At 56.4% G+C, this 18,065-nt stretch overlaps 2 protein-coding genes across 5 annotated transcripts in view; one reads left to right on the top strand and one right to left on the bottom strand.

Moving 5' to 3' along the window:
- The window catches only part of NMT1 (N-myristoyltransferase 1), a 17,585-nt gene extending 8,497 nt beyond the window's left edge, over positions 1–9,088 (bottom strand). The window contains exons 1-3 of the mRNA XM_064636384.1: positions 8,675–9,088; positions 2,942–3,056; positions 1,558–1,702 (exon numbers count right to left, since the gene is read on the bottom strand). Of these exons, the coding sequence (XP_064492454.1) occupies positions 1,558–1,702; positions 2,942–3,056; positions 8,675–9,051 (637 nt within the window). The 5' untranslated portion in view covers positions 9,052–9,088. The remainder of the gene's footprint in view (positions 1–1,557; positions 1,703–2,941; positions 3,057–8,674) is intronic.
- DCAKD (dephospho-CoA kinase domain containing) lies at positions 8,826–18,065 on the top strand. 4 transcript variants are annotated; one of them, XM_064636401.1, is made up of 6 exons: positions 8,826–8,946; positions 10,518–10,594; positions 12,310–12,427; positions 14,387–14,590; positions 16,379–16,466; positions 16,941–18,065. In XM_064636401.1, the coding sequence occupies exons 3-6, from the start codon at positions 12,316–12,318 to the stop codon at positions 17,224–17,226; spliced, it is 690 nt and encodes a 229-aa protein (XP_064492471.1). In that variant the 5' UTR covers positions 8,826–8,946; positions 10,518–10,594; positions 12,310–12,315; the 3' UTR covers positions 17,227–18,065. The 4 variants fall into 4 exon arrangements, with proteins under 4 accessions (XP_064492471.1, XP_064492469.1, XP_064492468.1 ...); XM_064636399.1 differs by lacking the exon at positions 8,826–8,946 and adding an exon at positions 9,040–9,204; XM_064636398.1 differs by lacking the exon at positions 8,826–8,946 and adding an exon at positions 9,040–9,243.

Genomic DNA, 18,065 nt, shown 5'->3' with positions numbered 1-18,065 from the left:
AGTCCCAGTAACGCCTTGTTTTATTCTTCCACAGATGTGCAGGATGCAAATGGTCCTCCTGAGATCTTCTCCTTCCAGAACCTCACCAGTGCTGCTCAGGTGACCAAACACAGCCACAGCTACATCCTCCAGGTCCACGTGTGATGCCTCATCCTTCCCCATCCCCATGCTCCCAGCCTTGGCCAGCACTTTCCCGGGAGCTGCTCCATGGGATGATTCTCCTGCCAGCTCTGGCCTCTGCCACTTGGCAAGTGTCCGTGTTTCCCGCCCACTGAGCCCAAGGAAGAGCTGCAGGGAACAGCACAACTTTTGTTTTGTAAAACCACTGAGTCCCAAAGCCCTGATTCAGCCAGGACATGTCAGCTCAAGCTCCAGCTTTATTTGGGATGTCAGCACAGCGGCACCACCTCAGTGCTGCCAGGAGGAGCGAGTCCTGCTAATCAGGAATTCCCTTAAAAAGGCATTGAAAAGGTTTCCAGGCAATGGGGAGGTGGTGAGAGCCCAGAGCAAGAACTTCCCCCATCACACCCAGCCCGGGCAGCTCCCAGAAAGGCTCACCCCTGGCTGCCCTCTCTGTTTTGAGCAGGTGCTGAACTGCTCTGGAATCTGGCCCCAAAAATCCCACAGCCCTCCTGTTATCCAGCCCTAAATATCCTCGTGTGCCAGAGTGTGCTCCCAAGGACCATGAGGAATGCTGGGACACGGCCAGCAACATGGCATTGAGAGGAATGGGTTGCTTTGTGCCTCCCCCTCCCCAAAAGACACCTCCCACCCTTCCTCCAGGCTTTTCCCAAGCAGAAATGAAGTTTGTGATGTCCAGGGTCCTCGGGAAAAATGGGAAATGCAAGAGCAGGCTTTGCTGCCTCACATGACCCCCTGCCACCTCACTGGGATTTTCCCAGCACAAAGCTGAGACCATCTCCCAGCAAACAGGTTCTGAGACCCAAAATAAGCCTCACGGTGGTGCTGACAGCATGGAAAGGGAATTCCCGTGGAAAGGGAATCAGATAAGGTGTTTGCAGCAAGAGAGGTCAGACACAACCCCACGAAGGGAGTTACCAAAGAGCAGCCAATTCAAAGCCATGACAAGCTTCAGGTAAACCTGGAAACTGTGGGCTGGGACTCAGCACATGGACCTGCCTCCTGGAGCAGCTCCCATCACTGTCTGGCCCCAACTCACCCCAAGTTACCTTCCCCTCCAAGGGCCCCTGGATGGGAAACTCCAACCCCCAAAAGGGGAGAGCTGGATAGTCCAGGATGTGGCAACACCGTGCATGAAAACTGGGCACAGAGGGCTGGGGAGACCCAAGTCATGGACTGGGATTAAGGGATGTCCAAATGCAGGAGGCATCAAATCAGATGTCTGAAGTGGTTCTCGTCCCTCTGTGCTGAATGGTGCAGAAGTGGTTGTGATGCCTCTGAAGCCCAGGCCAGCCAGGGACTCACTTGGTGGCCACAGACCAGCTTTTCCAGGTTTCTCTGAGGGCTTCTTGGAGCAGCCTGGGGACAATAAGGCTTCCCCCAGGGCCCACAGGACAGTGAGGGGGCTGCACATACCGAGCTTGGGCACTGGCTGTGTGTCCCAGAACTGGTAGCTCCTCTTGCTGGCCTCCTCCATGGTTTTGGCAGGGCCCTGACCTACAGAGAAGAGCTCGATGGCTTTTTGAATCTCCTGGATCCTTTCAGCAGGTAAGGAGTTCACCTGAGGGCAAGAAAGGAGGGTGGGAAGGTGAAATGAGTAAGCTGAGCCACCAGGTCTGTATTTTGGCTCCTCCTCAGGGGATCCTGGAGCTGACCCTGCCTGGGGGCACTGCCAGGAAGGGGAGAGCAGGCACGAGACCCCCTTCCCAGCCTCAATCCTTTACAGGATGGATGAACCCTTCCACCAGCCACCTGCCACACACCTAGACCTGCTTTTTAGGCACTCCTGGGACAAATGGGATGGAGGAACTGCCTGAAAATACTTTAAGGTTCAGTTAAGAGGGTGCTGTGAGCGCCAGGAGCAAACCTCCCTTCCTCACACCCTGCAGGGCCCCCTGGATCAACCCACAGCCAGCACTGGGGATTCCTGCAGTGGCTTTTCCCTCTCATTGTTCAGCCTCCTCCATCTAAGCTGGATCTGTATCCACAAACTGCAGCTTCCAGAGGAGCCCCTGGGACAAATCAGAGAAGTTCAGTCGAGATGAGACACTTCCCTCCTCCTCTTCCTCAGGGTGGGTGGCTCTGCAGTGAATTCTCAGCCCCAGCTCCCCCCTGATCCCTGGGGAACTCAGTTGGAAAACCGCAAAGCCCCAGTTTAAAGCTCTGCACAGTCAGATGGACAAAATATTCCAAATATTTGGATGGGAACTGGGCACCAGGCAGAAAACAGTCTCTGTTGATGTGTCCCCTGCCACAGGACCAGAGGGGATGGGAGGGTGCCACCCTGGCAGGGACAAACGCTGCATGTCCTACACCCCTTCCCAAATCACCAGCTGCTGGAGAGGATCAGGCAAAGCCCAGCGGGATAAGACAGCCCCTGCTCTCCCTGGCTGCTGTTCTGGTGATAATCAAGCCAAAAATCAACACCATCAGGTGTCACCCCTGTGCTGCTGCAGGCAGGACAGGCAGGACAGGGAGCTGGCAGGTGGCAGTTCCTGCCTGTGACAGGCAGCTGGTGTCTGGAAAGAGCAGCTCAGAGGCGCCAGTGTGACCCTGGAAGTGGCTGGGACATCCAGCCAAGGGCTGCATTATCCCTGGAGTGCTCTGCAAACACCTTCTGCACAACAATTCCCACACACGGAGCCAGGCTGGGAAATCACTCCGTGGCTGAAGTTTATGGAGCAGCCAAGTGCCCAAAACCAGGACTGGGGACTCCTTCCTTGCTCTGAGCTGCACTGGAGAGGTTCAGGATGGGGCTGGCTGGTGTGTGGGGCTGTGATTCCGGGAAGGGGGGGCTCACCTTCACTGGCTGGTCCTGAGCCTGGTCGGGCTGGTCTCCTCCTCCTTTCTCTTTCTTCCGTTTGGGTTTCTTTTTCTTCTTTTTGGCTCCGCTGTCATTTGCTGGACTCAGGCCCCTGGGGAACAAAAGAAACATCATTGCAGCCTTGGGGTTTTCTTTGGGGAGGACATTTACTGGGCTTCTGAAGCTCTCCAAAGAACATACAGGCTCCCTGCTGAGTGTCAGTCTCCAGGAAGGGGAATACTCCGTGCACAGAGGGTGCAGCCAAGCACCCACTTCACAGCAGAGAATTCCCTCTGAGCTCCCAAAAAGGGATCAAAGCCAACACCTCCGACCCTGCAGGTTTGCTCTGCGCCACAGGTGACCATACCTCCGCTGTCACATTCCCCCGTGTGGCCACATGTGCCCAAATCCACCCTGTGGAGTGGTGGGATGTCCACCTTTCGCTTTTTCCTCCTCCCCAAGCCCAAGGATGGATGTGGGAGCAGCAAACGCTGATCCAGCCCTGGGGACAAGGCCCTGCAGCAGGTCCAGGCACCACGGAAGGGCCGGTGGCCAAGGACACCGCGCTGAGTGTCACCTCCCCTGCAGGGGTGATGCTCTAGGGATGCTGTTTATTGGAAAATGATTATATTGTTATGCTGGAGCTGGAAAATCGAGACTGAGCAGCAAATTTCTGGGACTGCAGGGTGGGAAACATGCCAGGGCATTGCTCCTTCTTTCAGGGATGCAGGACAGCCCTGGACATCCTGATGATGATCACCCCAAAACAGCCACAGGGGTGAAGCCCCACGCTGAGCCTGGCCTTGCTGATGGCAAATCCAGGACCAAAGCACAGGAGAGGTGCCTGCCCCTGGCCTGGCACGTGGGGTCAAGTGATGGTGATCTCACGGTCCTGCAGGACCTGACACAGCAGGTGATGTTACTGCTGCAGAGCTGGGGCACCCCAAGCCTGGTAGGAGCCTCAGTGGTCCCCAAAACAAGGTCACAGCCTCTGAGAGGGTCAGGGCTCAGGGGGAAATTCAACCCTGGAGTGGCTCTGCCATGTTTACCCTACAAGAGGTGTCTTGTTCCTTGCAGCCCAAAACAACTGCTGCTTTCACAGCAGGGACAACCCCACAGCTCTGACCTGCCCAGCCTGGAACCCCCCCAAGCACCACACACTCCTGGAGCAGCTTCATGTCTTTACCAAACACAAGACAGTGGTGAGGAGGGTGGAGCAGGAAAAAGAAAGAAGAAACATGCTGGCAAATGTGTTGGAGCAGCATCCAACTATTTATTTCAGTGAGGACAGAACAAGGAGGAGCTGGGAGGGGAAGAAAGCTTAAAAAAACACAAGTGGAAGGTGGCAGTGGGTTGGAACCACAAGGTCCCTTCCAACCAAACCATTCTATGAAATACCTGAGCTGAGCAGCAAGTGGGTTATGAAACCAGGGAAAAGTGGATAGAGAACTGTGGTTTTTGAGGGATGAAGATGGGAGGGCTGGGCAAGGAGGTGCCTGTGGATGCAGCACAGAAACCTGACGTGATGGGCTGCACTGTCCTGGTTTGCAAGACACGGAGCTGCTGGGCTGGGGAAGCTTTTCCATGGACAAAAACCTGAACAGCAGCATGTGCTGGGGAAAGGGAACCAGCAGGAACCAAAGGAAGAGGATCAGAAAACTGATCAGCAGAGCCCTGTGTGGAACACCGGGAGACAGGAAGCATTACTGGCACAGGGAAAAAGCAGTGGCTCAGGGTGAGCTGCTCCACAATGGGGAGGGAAGAGAAGCCCCCCCTCTTCTCCAGAAGCACCTGAAGTGTTTGTTTGCAGCAGAGCAGAGAGAGGAGCAGCAGCTCCAAGGACCAGCATCCCGTGGCGCTGCTGAACCATCCCTGGGGGAATCTTACCTTCCTTCCCACTGCCAGGAGAGGGCTTTGCCTCCACGCAGGAGCCGCGGCTGGGACATGACAGCAGCGCTAATCCCAACACAGCGGCGCTGACACCGCTATTGATTTCCATGACAAATGTGTGACGGCTTTTCTACCTCCCTGGGGAGGAGCAGGGGCGGGACCGGGCACATCCCGGCCACTCTGAGCTCCCGGGCTGAGCCAAACCACCCTGGAGCGGCAACAAACGCATCCAAAGCATTTCCGACCAATTTTAACAGCACGAGGGGAATTCTTGAGCACATCCAAGGGCCGGAAGCCGCCCCTTGCAGAGGAGACAGACACGTTTTCCCAGCTCACCCCCACACTGGGATGCTGCAGGTGGCAGATGAGGCAAACAAAATGCTCCCCTCGTATTCCGTGGGCGTCGCTGGGCTCCATAAATCAGAGCTGCCAAGTCCCAGCGTGGTGCTAATGACTTCAGTCCAGCCAAGCCAGGCTCACAGGTAAAACCCTCCCTGATTTATGAGCAAAGCTGGCGTGCCCTGGAAGAAATCAGGGTGGCAGAAGGTGGGATGAGGTTTTGCATTTGCCTGGGGAAGGATCCTGCTCCATCAAGGAGATGAAAACCAACCCAGAGGAGTCACCACCACGCAGGAAAATGCTGGAAAACCCGAAGGACCAACTCACTCAGAAGCAACAACAATAGGTATTTTCTGGTTTAAATCTAGTTAGGAAGCAAATGTCTTCTTCATCCAGGGCAGCTGCAGCCCTTCAGACACTGAAATTAAGGACAATGGCCCACCAGTGTCCTGGGACAAGTCACCACCATCCAAAATCCCAGCTACTGCAGCTGACCCAACCCATGGAGCCGAGGGGGCTGAAGCAGCTTCACCCCCAGGAAGGGGGAGCTGCCAGCCCAGCTCTCATCCAACAGCCTTCCAGCCTTCCCAGCTGCACTCAGCGCTCTTTTCCTCCCTTTTTTCCTCCCAGATCCTCTTTCCATTCCAAAGTGCTTTGAGAGATGAAGCAGGTGGAGAAGGGCACGTCGGTGAAACATCTTCCAATTCCCCGTGGGATCACGATGGTCTCTTTTCTGGCTAAGGAAAACACTCTTCCCTTCTTCTGGGAAAGGCATCACCATCATCATGGCCATTGCCTGGCACTCCAATCCCTCCTTTCCCATTACCAGACAGCTCCTTGAGTTGGAGGGAAAGGCACAAACCACTGCCCAGAAAACAACACCCATAACCTGAGTGATCTCAAAAATTGGGTTTTGGAAGCACCTAAATACACCAACTGGGCTTGTTCAGGGTGAGACCCACTCAAACTGATTGCTTCCAGCCTCTGGAGGCTGGAAAACACCACACATAGCCAGTAACAAACTGGTACTCGGCATCTACCCCTCCATCCCCTCCATCCGTGGGTGATCCTGCTGTATTCCCAAATCTGAGGGCTTTGGTTTTGCAAGGTGAGGGAGGAAGCACAAGGCGGGACAACTCGGCTCCCTCAGCCTGGTGAGAGGCTGGAAGGTGTCAGATGAGAAAGAGTTGATCCCAGCTCCCTATTTAGGTGCTGGAAAATCCGTGTGCCAAACCTGGGGCTAATCAGGAGCAGTGCTTAGGCTGTAATCTCGTTAGGGGCCGGGGAGGGAGGAGGATCTCCAGATGGCAGAGCTCAGTTACTGTGCCCCACACAACACCTACAGCTGAATTCCACATGTGGTTGTCCCAGGAACATCCTTTTGTGGTGAAGTGCTAGCAGGGATTGCCAAACTGGCAGCTGCTCCTCTGGAAAAGCTCCTTTTCCCCCCTCACACCCCATCCAGCAACAACCCAGCTGCACTTCAGGGAATTCCCAAGCTCTTCCTGCCTGGAACTGACCTGTTTCATGGGGCTGGGACACTCCAATCCTTGGTGTCACCGCTGTCCTTGCTGCCTGTGAGGTGACAAACCCCACCAGCCTGAGCCCATTTCCAGAGTCGGGGAATAAACCCCCCACAAACACCAGGGACACAGCAGAAGGACACACTCTCCACACAAAGGAAAACATGACAAACACCAAAGTGAGTGTGTTTTCACTGGAAAATCAACTGGGATGGCCACAGCAGAGAGCAGTGCAGCCACTTCCCTCTGCTGACACGAGATCGAGGCTGAGGAAACCTAATTCCTCTTTCCTGTCCTTAAAAGGAAAGGAAGTGCTGCTTTCACTAAGGAATACTTTCATGTTTTAAACCTCAGTGCCTGGATCCAGTGCACAGACTGGCACTGACAGCACTCCCAGTGTGGCTCTCCAAAGCCCAGCAGCTCCAGGCCCGTCCCCTGCCCTGTTTTTGGGGACAGTGTCACTGGGGTGACCCGAAACACTCCCACACCCCAATGGGATGTGACGGTATGGAATCAACATCCAGAAGGAAATCCACCCCCTTTCCCACTGCTTGGTCTCTCCTGGGTGGATCCCCAGGAGGTTTTGAGGGGCAGGAGATTTCCCAGAGAGCTCCAAAGCCCCCCCACCTTGTGCTCCTCATCACTGTGCCCACCAGCCATGCTTTTAACGTTATTTCCCAAGCAATTCAAACTATTTCCTAATGGACATCTCCCACTGGGCTTGTGGCATCTGCAGCCAAAAACATTCCAGCTCCTCCAGGTGACAGGAATCACACACCAGGACCTGAGGAGGGCTCCAGAACACACCTTTTCCTGGCAAAAAGGGCAGGAGGAACCTCTGGGCTGGGAAGTGGCTTTGATTAAGCACCTTGTCTGTGCTCTGCTCGGCTCTGGCTCCCACAAACCTAATCATGTCAGAGGGAAAGAAAATAAAGACCTCCCCGAGCGCGGCTAAACCGATTAAAGCGAGACACGGAGCCACGCCCGGGGGGCAAAGGAAATATAAATGGGCAGCTGTGCTGTCATAAAAAAAGGCTCTGTGATATTTCTTGGGTGACCTTTTATTCGCTCCCGTTGCTGGGCAGGCGGGATTGCCCATGGAAAGCTGCTCATGGAGGGAGAAGGGCTCTTCAGGCTGATGGTCTGCACACCTGCTGGGGCTCCAGGTGAGTAGCGAGGCTCAGGTGAGGGAAGCACCAGGTACAAAACCTCTGGAAACCTCTGGAAAGTCACAGGCTGACACACCCATTCCCAGCTGGAATGTGCACCAAGCCTCTCCTGCAAATCCTGGACACACAGTGAGCTCTGCACTGTGTTAATTAAGACAATGAGTAAGTAACAACGATGCCACTTTTGGCATTCCAGCTCTACCCTATCGAGATAAGGACCTGCCTCGCTGCCTGTGCTCACTCCCATCCTTATTGTTGTTATTCCATCATTCCACACTCCAACCACAAGACAATGCAGGCACAGCCTTGCAAAACCCCGGGCTGTGTGTGTGTGTAGGATAACGACGGGATGGGCGTGCAGAAGCCTGGGATTCTTCCAGGGCGCAGGGGATGCCACACGCTCCAGGGAAGCGGGATCACCACCCTGGGTGTCACCGCGGGCACGCGGATGCCACGAACGGGCTGGGAGGGCAGAGGGAATATGGAGAGACACTCGTCTAAGTGTGTCTCTAACGCCAGGACGAGGAGACACAGTAAATGGGCTCATTTCTGGCAGGAAAAGGCACTGAGGTCAATGGTCACCCCCCCGCGCCGCGGCCGCGCCCGACCCTGCCGAGCTCCGGACACGCTCCCGCAGCGCCCCGCCCCCCGCCTGACCGACAGCCGGCTCGACCAACCGCAGCGCGGCACTCTGCCCGCCGGCCAATCAGCGCGCCGAGGGGGCGGGGCGCCGCTCACTTCCCGGCCGCTGCCCTCCCTTCAATGGGCCCCGGCGGCCGCCGCGCCGCGCGGCTTCGAGCGCCGCTCACCCGCGGTTGGAGCCGTGCTCCGCCTCGTTCTCGCAGTCGCTGCAGTGCTCGTGGTCGTTCTCCTCCGCCGCCGGTCGCGGGAGCCGCGCCGGCGGCCGCCTCACTGCTGTCTCACTGTCGTCCGCCATCTTGAAACGGGACCCTGGGCGCCGGCCGCGCCCCCGCAACAAGGCGCACCGCGATTGGGCGCCGCGCCGCGGGGCATGCCGGGAGCGGTAGTCTGCGCGGGCTTGCGGGGGCCGGGCTACACCGCGGCCAGGACTACAATTCCCGTGAGCCTTTGGGGATGTCCCGGGGCGGGAGGGCTCCCTCACACCGGGGCAGCCCCGCCGTGGCGGAGAGCCGTGCCCTGGCCCCTTCGGCCACCTGTCCCGCATCGAGTCCGCGTGTCCGCGTCTCCGCCCGCTTCCCGCTGGAGGGGGTGGGCCCAGCCCAATGAGGGCGGTGCCGATTGGCTGTGAGAGGCTCCCCTCCTCCTGCCAGCCAATAGGCGCGGGGGATACTGCGGGGCGCATGAAGGCGGGAAGGGCGTGAGCGAGTGAGGGCGCCGAGAGGGTCCCACGGCGCGGGTGGGTCAGGGCGGGGGTGGCGGCTCTTTTCCTCTAATTAACCACGCATTTAATGATTTTTCCTTTTAACCTGTGCCAGAGCCGGGGACGGGCGCAGGGGGAGAGCCGGGGTGTAGGGTGGTGCGGGAGGACGTTGCAGGTCCATCCCCAGTCGCTGTGATGGGTGGATTGGGGCTGGCAGCTTGTGCTGCGCTCAGCAACCAGAGGAGATGGGACACAGGGGAATTTGGGGCACCTCAGTGTTTAAAACCCACTTCGTCGGTGCCCTGGGTGCTTCTGCTGGAGCAGCTCTCCCGGCTTTACAGCCCAAACAGCCTCCATGCCTCGTGTTTTGTCTTTCCCCATCTCTGATTTAGTTGGCACAGGCCGAATATAGCCAAAAAATGTATTTTGGGGAAAACTGGTTCTGGCTCCTGCCTGTAGCAGCTGCAGCAGCGGGCTGGCCTCTCTCCCCTCGTGTGCACTTCACACCCGGGCTCGTTAAATATTGATGCCTCGTTCCGTGTGCTGAGCTCTGTGCTTGAGCTCTTGAGCCTTGGACAGCACGAATGTTCCAAGCCATGGCTGGCCCTGGATTCCAGGACAACCCTTCCAAGGGCTGCTTCCCTCTGCAGTAATTCCTGCAACGGAGGGACAGAAATAGAAGGTTTTTTGGGAGCAAATCCCAGCCGAGGCTGGAGGCCAGAACACTGATGTTGCTGCAGTTAAAGCCCAGTGTTTACTCTACATGGGCAGCAGAGTTTTGAGTGTATTTTTCAAAAAAACAGGCATGTGGAGCCTCCACCCCTGCGATGTGGATCTTCCCTGTGCAGCTGCTGTGAGGCTCCTCCTGCAGCAGGTGTATGAAATCCTGGTGGGAGAGCAGTATTTTAACCTGATGGGATAAACAGACAGCCCCTCTGTCACACTGAGCCCACAGTAACACCAGAAGAGGCTCCCTGGGGCATCCAGGTCCTGCTTGGGGTGTTTGTCAGCCACCCTAAAGCACTGCTGTTTATCAGAAGTGCCCTTTCTGAGTCCTTTTGGATTATTCCCCCTTGTTGCTGCTGGAGTTCTCCCCATCTGTTGGTCTGGGAAGGGGAAGGAGCACATGGTGCTGCTGTGGGCTGGCATCAGCTCCTGGCTTTTACTCCAACTCTGCCTCTTCCCTCTGCTGAGCTGCCTCCAGCTGCCACAGGACTCACCCGCCCCTGTCTTCCCCTAAACTCTGTTTTTGAGTCCTGTTTGTAGGAGGTAATTATGACTAAAGTGTCTTTTTTGTGTGTGTTTTCCAGCCCGGAGGACACAGTGCTGTGTTTTGACCCATCTCAGCCCTCCTGCAGCCCCCTGTTCGTGGGGGACAGTGCAGGCAGTAGGTACCTGGGTCCTGTGTGTGCTGAGCTTTTTGGGGGGCTGGGGGTGTCTGGAGGGAGGGGAGAGACTAGAAACCGGTTGGGCAGAGCAGTGGTGGCTGAGATTGTTGGGTTTGGGGTACAGGGCTCTCTGGGAGCCGGGTCTGGGCAGGAGGGGGCTGAGGGGTGACCACCAGCAGCCTATGGCTCCTGGCCAAAGATCACAGGGCCAGTTCCTTCTCAGAGACAACAGGCAGAAAAATGGGGTTTGGGAGGTTCAGCCCCTTGCCTGTGAGGGTGGTGTCACAAGGTGACAGCAGAGCTGGGGCCTCTGTCCCTGGGGGTTTGCAGGACTCAGCTGCACAAAGCCCTGGACAGCCTGGGCTGGGGCTGGAGGGGGGACACAGAGTTCATTCCTAACCTCCGGTGGCTGTTGCCTTTTTGGGATGCAGATACTCCCAGGAGTCCCCTCAGCCTTCCAGAGCTGCCTCAGCATTACAGAGCCTTTTGGATTTAGAGAATTGCAGGGTCTGGCTTGAGCAGGGATCTCTGTGCAGGAGCTGTGAGAGGAGCTGGGGGGTCACTGCCCCCCCCCAGCCTCAGGGCCGTGGGCAGGCACAGGATCTGTGTCCAAGGCTGTGTTTGCCAGCTCACAAACACCAGTTTGCTGCTCAGAGCCGTGGTTTCTGTGCCCCTTGGGCTGCCAGGCAGTGTGGGAATGGGATGCACTGAGTGCCTTGTGGGCTCTGTGTCCCCATTATGTCAGAGGTGGCTGATCTCCCCTACCCAGCTGCAGGATCGAGCAGGGCTCTCCCTCCCAGTGCTTGTGTTCTCCCACGTTGAGATGTTGTCTGAATTCTTCCTCTTTGTCACTGACCCTGTCACTGTCACCCTCACCAACCCTACCAGAAATTTCCTCTGATTTCTCTGAGCAGGTCCAGGGGAGGCCATGGAGATGCTCCAAGGGCTGGAGCCCCTCTGCTCTGGAACCAGGCTGGGAGAGCTGGGGGGGTTCACCTGGAGAAGAGAAGGCTCCAGGGAGACCTGAGAGCCCCTTCCAGGGCCTAAAGGGGCTCCAGGAGAGCTGGAGAGGGACTTGGGACAAGGGATGGAGGGACAGGACAAGGGAGAATGGCTTCCCACTGCCAGAGGGCAGGGTCAGATGGGATATTGGGAAGGAATTATTCCTGTGAGAGTGGGGAGGGGCTGGAATGGATTTTCCAGAGAAGCTGTGGCTGCCCCTGGATCCCTGGAAGTGTCCAAGGCCAGGTTGGACAGGGCTAGGAGCAACCTGGACTAGTGGAAGATGTCCCTGCCCATGGCAGGGGGTGGGAATGGATGGACTTTAATGTCCCTTCCAAACTAAACCATTCCATGATTCCATGGTTTATGGTGCTGGAGGTGAGACTGGTTTGGTGGGTACAGGTGCTAAAGGGGAATGAGCTGCTGCAGCTGCAGATAAACCAGCTGGAGGAACTGAGGGCTGGCTCAAGTGGCACATCCAGAGTTAGGGGGGTCCAGGGAGGCCTCGTTTAACCCAGCACTATCCTGCAGCCTGTGAAACAGGAATTCCCAGCCCAGAGGGTGCCAAAATCCTGCCGATGTCTCAGTAACACCCAGAGAGAATGAGCTTCGAATGAAGCCACCTGTTTTGGGCTAAATATTTGCTGTGCCCAGCACAAACAAAAGAGCCCTGTCCTGGCACGTTTTCCAGCTCCTTTCTTTCCCCTTTCAGAGCACGATGTTCCTGGTGGGACTCTCGGGTGGGATTGCATCGGGGAAGAGCACGGTGGTGGCCGTGCTGCGGGAGCTGGGCTGTGCCGTCATCGACGCCGACCTTATTGCCAGGGAGGGTGAGTTTTCCGTGGCTGATCCTGCTCCCTGAGGTTCCCCTGACAACTGGGATCGCTGCCGGGAGGCGCTGACGGCAGAGGGTGCTCTGGGTACGTCCAAGTGTTTCCCTCTCGCTTCCCCCTCTGTGAGGTTGTGGAGCTGCCTCCGGGGGAAGGGGATTGGAACTAGGATATATTTTTAATAACCAAAAAAAGAAGATCGTGTCCTAAGAAACACCGTGGGGAGATCATGCCCTGAGTCTCTCTCTCCTGGAGTGTGATGTTTCCCAGCTTTGAAAGCCAACTCTGGGCAAAATTAATGTGGTTCCCTTGGCTAATCCAGTGTCCCCCCTGACATCCAGGACACCCATCCTGTCACCCAGTTATGTGGGGTGGGATCACTACAGGCTTGAATGAGAATGTCCCTCTGTGCTGGGTGTTGTTTTCTTGGTGACACTGAGAGATCAGACCTCAAAATTAATGTGCTCAAAAAAAAAAAAAAAAAGAGGCTCCAGAGATCCCAGGTGAGGGAATTTGGTCCGTGCTCCTGCACTGCACACCTGCCTCTTACTGCTCTCAAATGTGCTGCCTGGGCTAGAGGGAAGAGCCAGAATTCCAGGTCTGTTGCCTCAGCAGGACTGGAGCAGACGCTGCTCTCCCTGATTAGCTGTGAGGTGTTAATCCCTCCATCCCACAGGGATGACAAGGGGAACAGAGAGCTTGGCCAGAGGAGCTGTGGCTGCCCCATCCCTGGAAGTGTCCTGGCTCAGGTTGGACAGGGCTTGGAGCAACCTGGGCTAGTGGAAGGTGTCCCTGCCCACAGGGTGGTCTTTAAGGTCCCTTCCCACCCAAGCCAGCCTGGGATTCTGGGATTCTATGGATCCTGCCTGTGGCAGGTCCAGGGGCTGCAGCTGAGCTGTGGTGCAATGGTGTCATTTGGAAGTGCCAGAACTTTTCTGTTTGGTGAAGAACTTACTGTGTAGCCACTCAAAGCTGTGATGCTTTAACATTTTATTGCACTGTAATTCCCCTCGAGGTGCAGGAAATTTGCTGGAGGTGCTAAAAACCCTTGGAGATGGTAGGAAAACACTACAGATACTCTGTGTCAGTTCTCTACCAATCACTTTATTTTCCTCCAATTCCTTTTTTATACGTGTTTGTTTACTATATGGATTTCACCCATCCCAAAACTGCCTCCATGTGATATTCCACAGGAGGAAGAAATTGGTCTTAAAGACTTTTATGAGGTTGGCCTGAGGTTACAACCTGTGGCAATGTTCCTGGATTTGGGAGAGATGATTAGCTGCTCTCTCCTTCGCTGTGGTTACCCTCAGCTGGAGCTTAATTATGATTTTATTGCTGCATCCCTTTTGTTGGTGATTTTTTTTGGTGGCTTTAAAGTTATACACTCCTGCAACGTCAGAGTCCCTGCAAGGGCTGATTGGGGATTGAGCTTTTAGAAGGTTTTTTGTGTTAATTTTCCTGAAGAATTTAGTGACTGAGGTCAAAGACAGTAAAAAAAATACCTCAGCAGCAACCAGACACAGGTTGTAGAAGTGTATGTTCATGTAGTGCTGAGGTTTTCAGCTGGTCCTGGTCCCTTTGGATTGATTCCCCACTGGTGGGAGTCAGCCCAGCCCAGTTCCTGCCCCTGCCCTGGCATGTGGCCACGGCCGTGTCCTCCTGCCCGCCCTGCTGACTTGTCACCCCGAGCAGCAGCACGGGCTGGGAGGGTTGTGGTGCTGAATTAATGTCTGCAGGACACTTTGATCTCCCAGGAGGTGTCAGCCCTGCAAGGGACCTTGGGCTGGGAGGGCTGTTGGCAGGAGCTGGTGCTGAGGCAGATGTGCTGGAGGCAGATGTGGTGCCCTGGCGAGGATCAGCTCAGTCCGTTCATGACCAAACCCCATCTGGGGGCGGCTGCTGATGCAAACAGTGCTGTAAAACCAGCCCTCACCCCCGGCTGTTTGATGTTCTCAGTGGTGCAGCCCCACTCCAAGGCCCACCAGCAGATCCTGCGGTACTTTGGCACTGAGATCCTCCTGGAGAACGGCGAGATAAACCGCGAGGCTCTCGGGAACATCATCTTCTCCCAGCCGGAGAAACGGCGGCTGCTGAACTCCATCACCCACCCCGAGATCCTGAAGGAGATGCTGAAGCAGATCCTGAAGTACTTTGTGCTCGGTAAGAGGCCAAGTCCCAGCCCTCGGGGACTCCTCTCGGGCAGGAGCTGTCCCTGAATGTGGGGAGAGGGACAGGGACGGAGAAGGGGAAGGGACGTTGAGTGACAGCCTTTGTGCTCTGCCTGCGGTGGCCTTTGGAGGATTCATTCCTGATTCACTCCTGCCTTTCACTGCTGCCCTTCACCGCCTTCCTCTGCAGTTTAAAGTGTATCTGTGGGGCCTGGGAGCAGCTTTGTGAGGCCTGTGCTGAGATCACCCCCGGATAATGTCACACTCCCGAAATGGCCGAAGATCCTTCCCTGCCCCCGGCCTCGGTGGGAGCTGTGCAGCCCTCAGAGCGCCGATAAGGTGAGGGATGGGCTGACAGCTGTGGGCTCCAAAGTCCTGCCTTCCCCCTGATACATGGAACAAATGCAGCTGTCAGGCAGGGCTGGAGAAATGCCAGATAAGATCACCAGCTGTTCCGGAGGTCTCCGTGTATGACAGACTTCACAGAGCCAGTCTGGATCCGCGGCGCTTATCAGAGCTGGAGCCCTGTGAGAGCTGAACAGGCCCGTGCCAGGGCTCCACGGGGCCAAGCTCTGCTGCAGGGTGAGGAGGAGGAGGGACACAAAGGAAGCAACAGGCAGGAAAGCCGGGAGGCAGAGATGGAGTCTTGAACCCGGGGCTGCGGGCTCAGGAGGCGGATGCTGCGCTGGCCCTCGGCGAGAGCACTGTGTGGCTTCAGCAGGCAGCTTTGTCCTCATTAGTCAGGATTTAATGATTTGGGATAGCTGGATGTTGTCTCTGAGGATCGCTGTGTAAGGAAAGCTCTGATCGATCAAACTGGAGGGCAGCAAGAAGCCTCTGGGGGCGGAGATGCGGTGGAATGGGGCTCCTTGGATGATGTCTCTGTCCAGGCTCTGCTTGCCGTGGGTTTTAGGGGGGTTGGGTTATAAAGAGGGGACAGCAGCAAAACCTGAGGTGTCCCTGTGGCTGAGGCACACACAGGGGAGTGAAATCCTGGCTTAGAGCTTTCCCTTCCTCTCTCCTGCTCCCCCAGGCTCAGCAGGGCATCTCCCACCTCCCCAGATGCCACAGAGCTGGCGCTGGCTAAGGGCAGAGGCACAGGGAAAACTGGGGGCCACAGGGCCTGGGGGGATGATGACTGGCTGTGGCAAGCTCTGTTCCTCATGGTGACAGTGCTTTTAAACCAAACTCAGCCAGTTTTGGTGAGGGTTCAGCCCTGGGGCCATGCCCAGAGGCTCCCCCATGTTTCAGTGTCACAGTTGCAAGAGGTCTGCAAGGATTTCCTCATTCCCCTTGGAAAAATGGAGCTGTATAGCCAAAGCTTTGCATAAAGGCAGGAAAACTGAGCTGGGGAAGGTTGGCTCAGATGACTGCAGCCTGGCAAAGTCTTGGACAAGGGAAGGAGTGGAGAGCAGACCCTGCTGTGGACACTGCTTCCCGGGAGAGCCCGGCACGGCTGCTGCTCTTGCCAGCCAGGCACTGCTGCTCTCATTTCAGCTCCTCGTTTCAGCTCCTCATTATATTTCTGCAGCTTCACCTTTGGTCTGAGAGCAGCCAGGTTAGGGTTGTGTTTTTTTTTTTTTTCCCCTCTGGAAACTTGGAATGAAACTATTTCCTCCCTGCGAGAGGGAGGAGGGCGAACGGGCTCTGCTGCAATCATGGAGCTGTAGAGTTCCCACTTCCTTTGCTTTTCATGGCCATGGTGTGTGTGTAGCAGGAGGGATTTGGGAACGGGGGTTAACGCTGTTCCCTTTTCTGGGGGGTGTTGCCATTTCCACAGGATACCGCTACGTGATCCTGGACATCCCTCTGCTCTTCGAGACCCGCGGGTTGACCAAGTTTATGAGATACACGGTCTTGGTTTATTGGTAAGTGCCCCAGGAACCATGAGGACAGGGACACTGCCACCTCTTTTAGAGGGGGCTGTCACATCTCTCTGCTCTGGTGAGGGCTCAGCCACTGCCCTGGTGTGAAGCCCATTGAGAGAAGTGACATCTCCCTTTGTCCTGTGGCACCTCCCTTCATCCTAGTGCACTTGAGGGGGCTTCTTGAGCTTTCCCTGGAAGCTAGCACCATCATGCAGGGAATGTTGTTCCTTTGGGCCTTCTACAGCCTGTGCACCATCAGCTGGGGCAGGATTTGGGGCACTGCCTGGTGCTGTGGGCTGTGGGAGTGCCAAAAACAGGCAGCAGAGTCATCCTGGGCAGTGCTGATCCAGTGGCTGGGGCAGAAATGACACGGGGAATGTTTCTCATTCCCACTTTATTATCCCCCCTCATGCCCAAGGAAGGCAGACCCCCCCTTCCCTCCCACCCCAGCTGAGCCCCATCCCCTCCCGGCAGTGACCCCCCGGCGCAGCGCGCGCGGCTGATGAGGCGGAACGGGCTGGACGCGGCCGCGGCCGACGCCCGGATCAGCTCCCAGATCCCACTGGAGGAGAAGCTCCAGTGGGCAACTCACGTCATCGACAACTCCGGGGACCGGGAGAGCACCCGCCGGCAGGTGCTGCAGCTCCACGCCCGCCTCGAGGATTCCCTGGATTTCCTCTGGGCCCGGCTGGCGGCGGGCGCGGCCGTCGCCGGGCTGGGGGGGCTGGTGTTCCTCCTCCTGCGGCATCTCATCTCCTAATTCACCTTTTCTCTTAGTCAGGGAAGGGGCCTGAATTCCCTGGTTTGAAAAGGGCACCAAAAGGCCACCTCTGTTAATGAGCTTTGCCAGCTGAATGCAGACAGCGGCGAGAGGTGTCTCCTTGCACAGTTCCCAAGGTGAATGTAGCCAGGGGGGTTTTTTCCGGCACCCTCTCCCTGCTCAGGTTTTCGCCCACCAGCTGTGCCCGTGGGGGGATGCTCTTGTTGTCCCCCCTGTGGGTCTCTATGGTGGGACTTCGGTGAGTTGAGGCACTTTAATCCAGGATGATCTCATTCTAATCCAGCACAATCTCACTTTAATCCAGGACAATCTTACTTTAATATGGGACAATCTCACTTTAGTGTCTTCCAGGACAATCTCTTCCCTGGGAAGAGGTGGCCTCTTGGGCCCTGTCCCTGCCAGCAATGTCCCTGGGGTGATCCCCTGCAGCTCAACCCTCCTAATCCGGAGTTTAGACCTGGGATTTCCCCTCTTTCACATTGATTTAAAGGAAACGTGTTAAATCTGCCTGGGGGAGATGGACAGCACCTCGTTCACGTGGGTCGGGTGTTCAGGTGGCTGCTCCCCTCCCTCCTGCCCTCTAATTCTGTGACCATCGCTCGTGGGTCGCTCTTGTCTTTGGATCCAAGGGTCTGATACACCCCGGAGCAGGCAGAGATCTGGGCTCTGCCTCGTTCAGACTCATTTCCTGCTGTTTGAGCTTCCTTCGGCGGCGCTTTCCCGGCGGGAGAGCCGAGCCTGGGCGAGGCGGGTGCTGGCTCTTCACTTTTGTTTTAATAAAACACTGAACAGCAGCTGCTCCCGCGGCTGCTCCCGCA

Source organism: Pseudopipra pipra, chromosome 26 (assembly GCF_036250125.1).
Source record: "Pseudopipra pipra isolate bDixPip1 chromosome 26, bDixPip1.hap1, whole genome shotgun sequence".
NCBI classification, from domain to species: domain Eukaryota; kingdom Metazoa; phylum Chordata; class Aves; order Passeriformes; family Pipridae; genus Pseudopipra; species Pseudopipra pipra.
Note: the sequence above shows the minus strand (reverse complement) of the source record. Positions and strands in the feature narration are given on the sequence as shown.

Excerpts from the sequence above, each read along its gene's own strand:
- DCAKD (XM_064636401.1), top strand. The coding sequence starts at position 12,316 with ATGTTCCTGGTGGGACTCTCGGGTGGGATTGCATCGGGGAAGAGCACG. Across the intron at positions 14,591-16,378 it reads CCTGAAGTACTTTGTGCTCG|GATACCGCTACGTGATCCTG; the intron begins GTAAGAGGCCAA and ends CCATTTCCACAG. Across the intron at positions 16,467-16,940 it reads TACACGGTCTTGGTTTATTG|TGACCCCCCGGCGCAGCGCG; the intron begins GTAAGTGCCCCA and ends CCCTCCCGGCAG.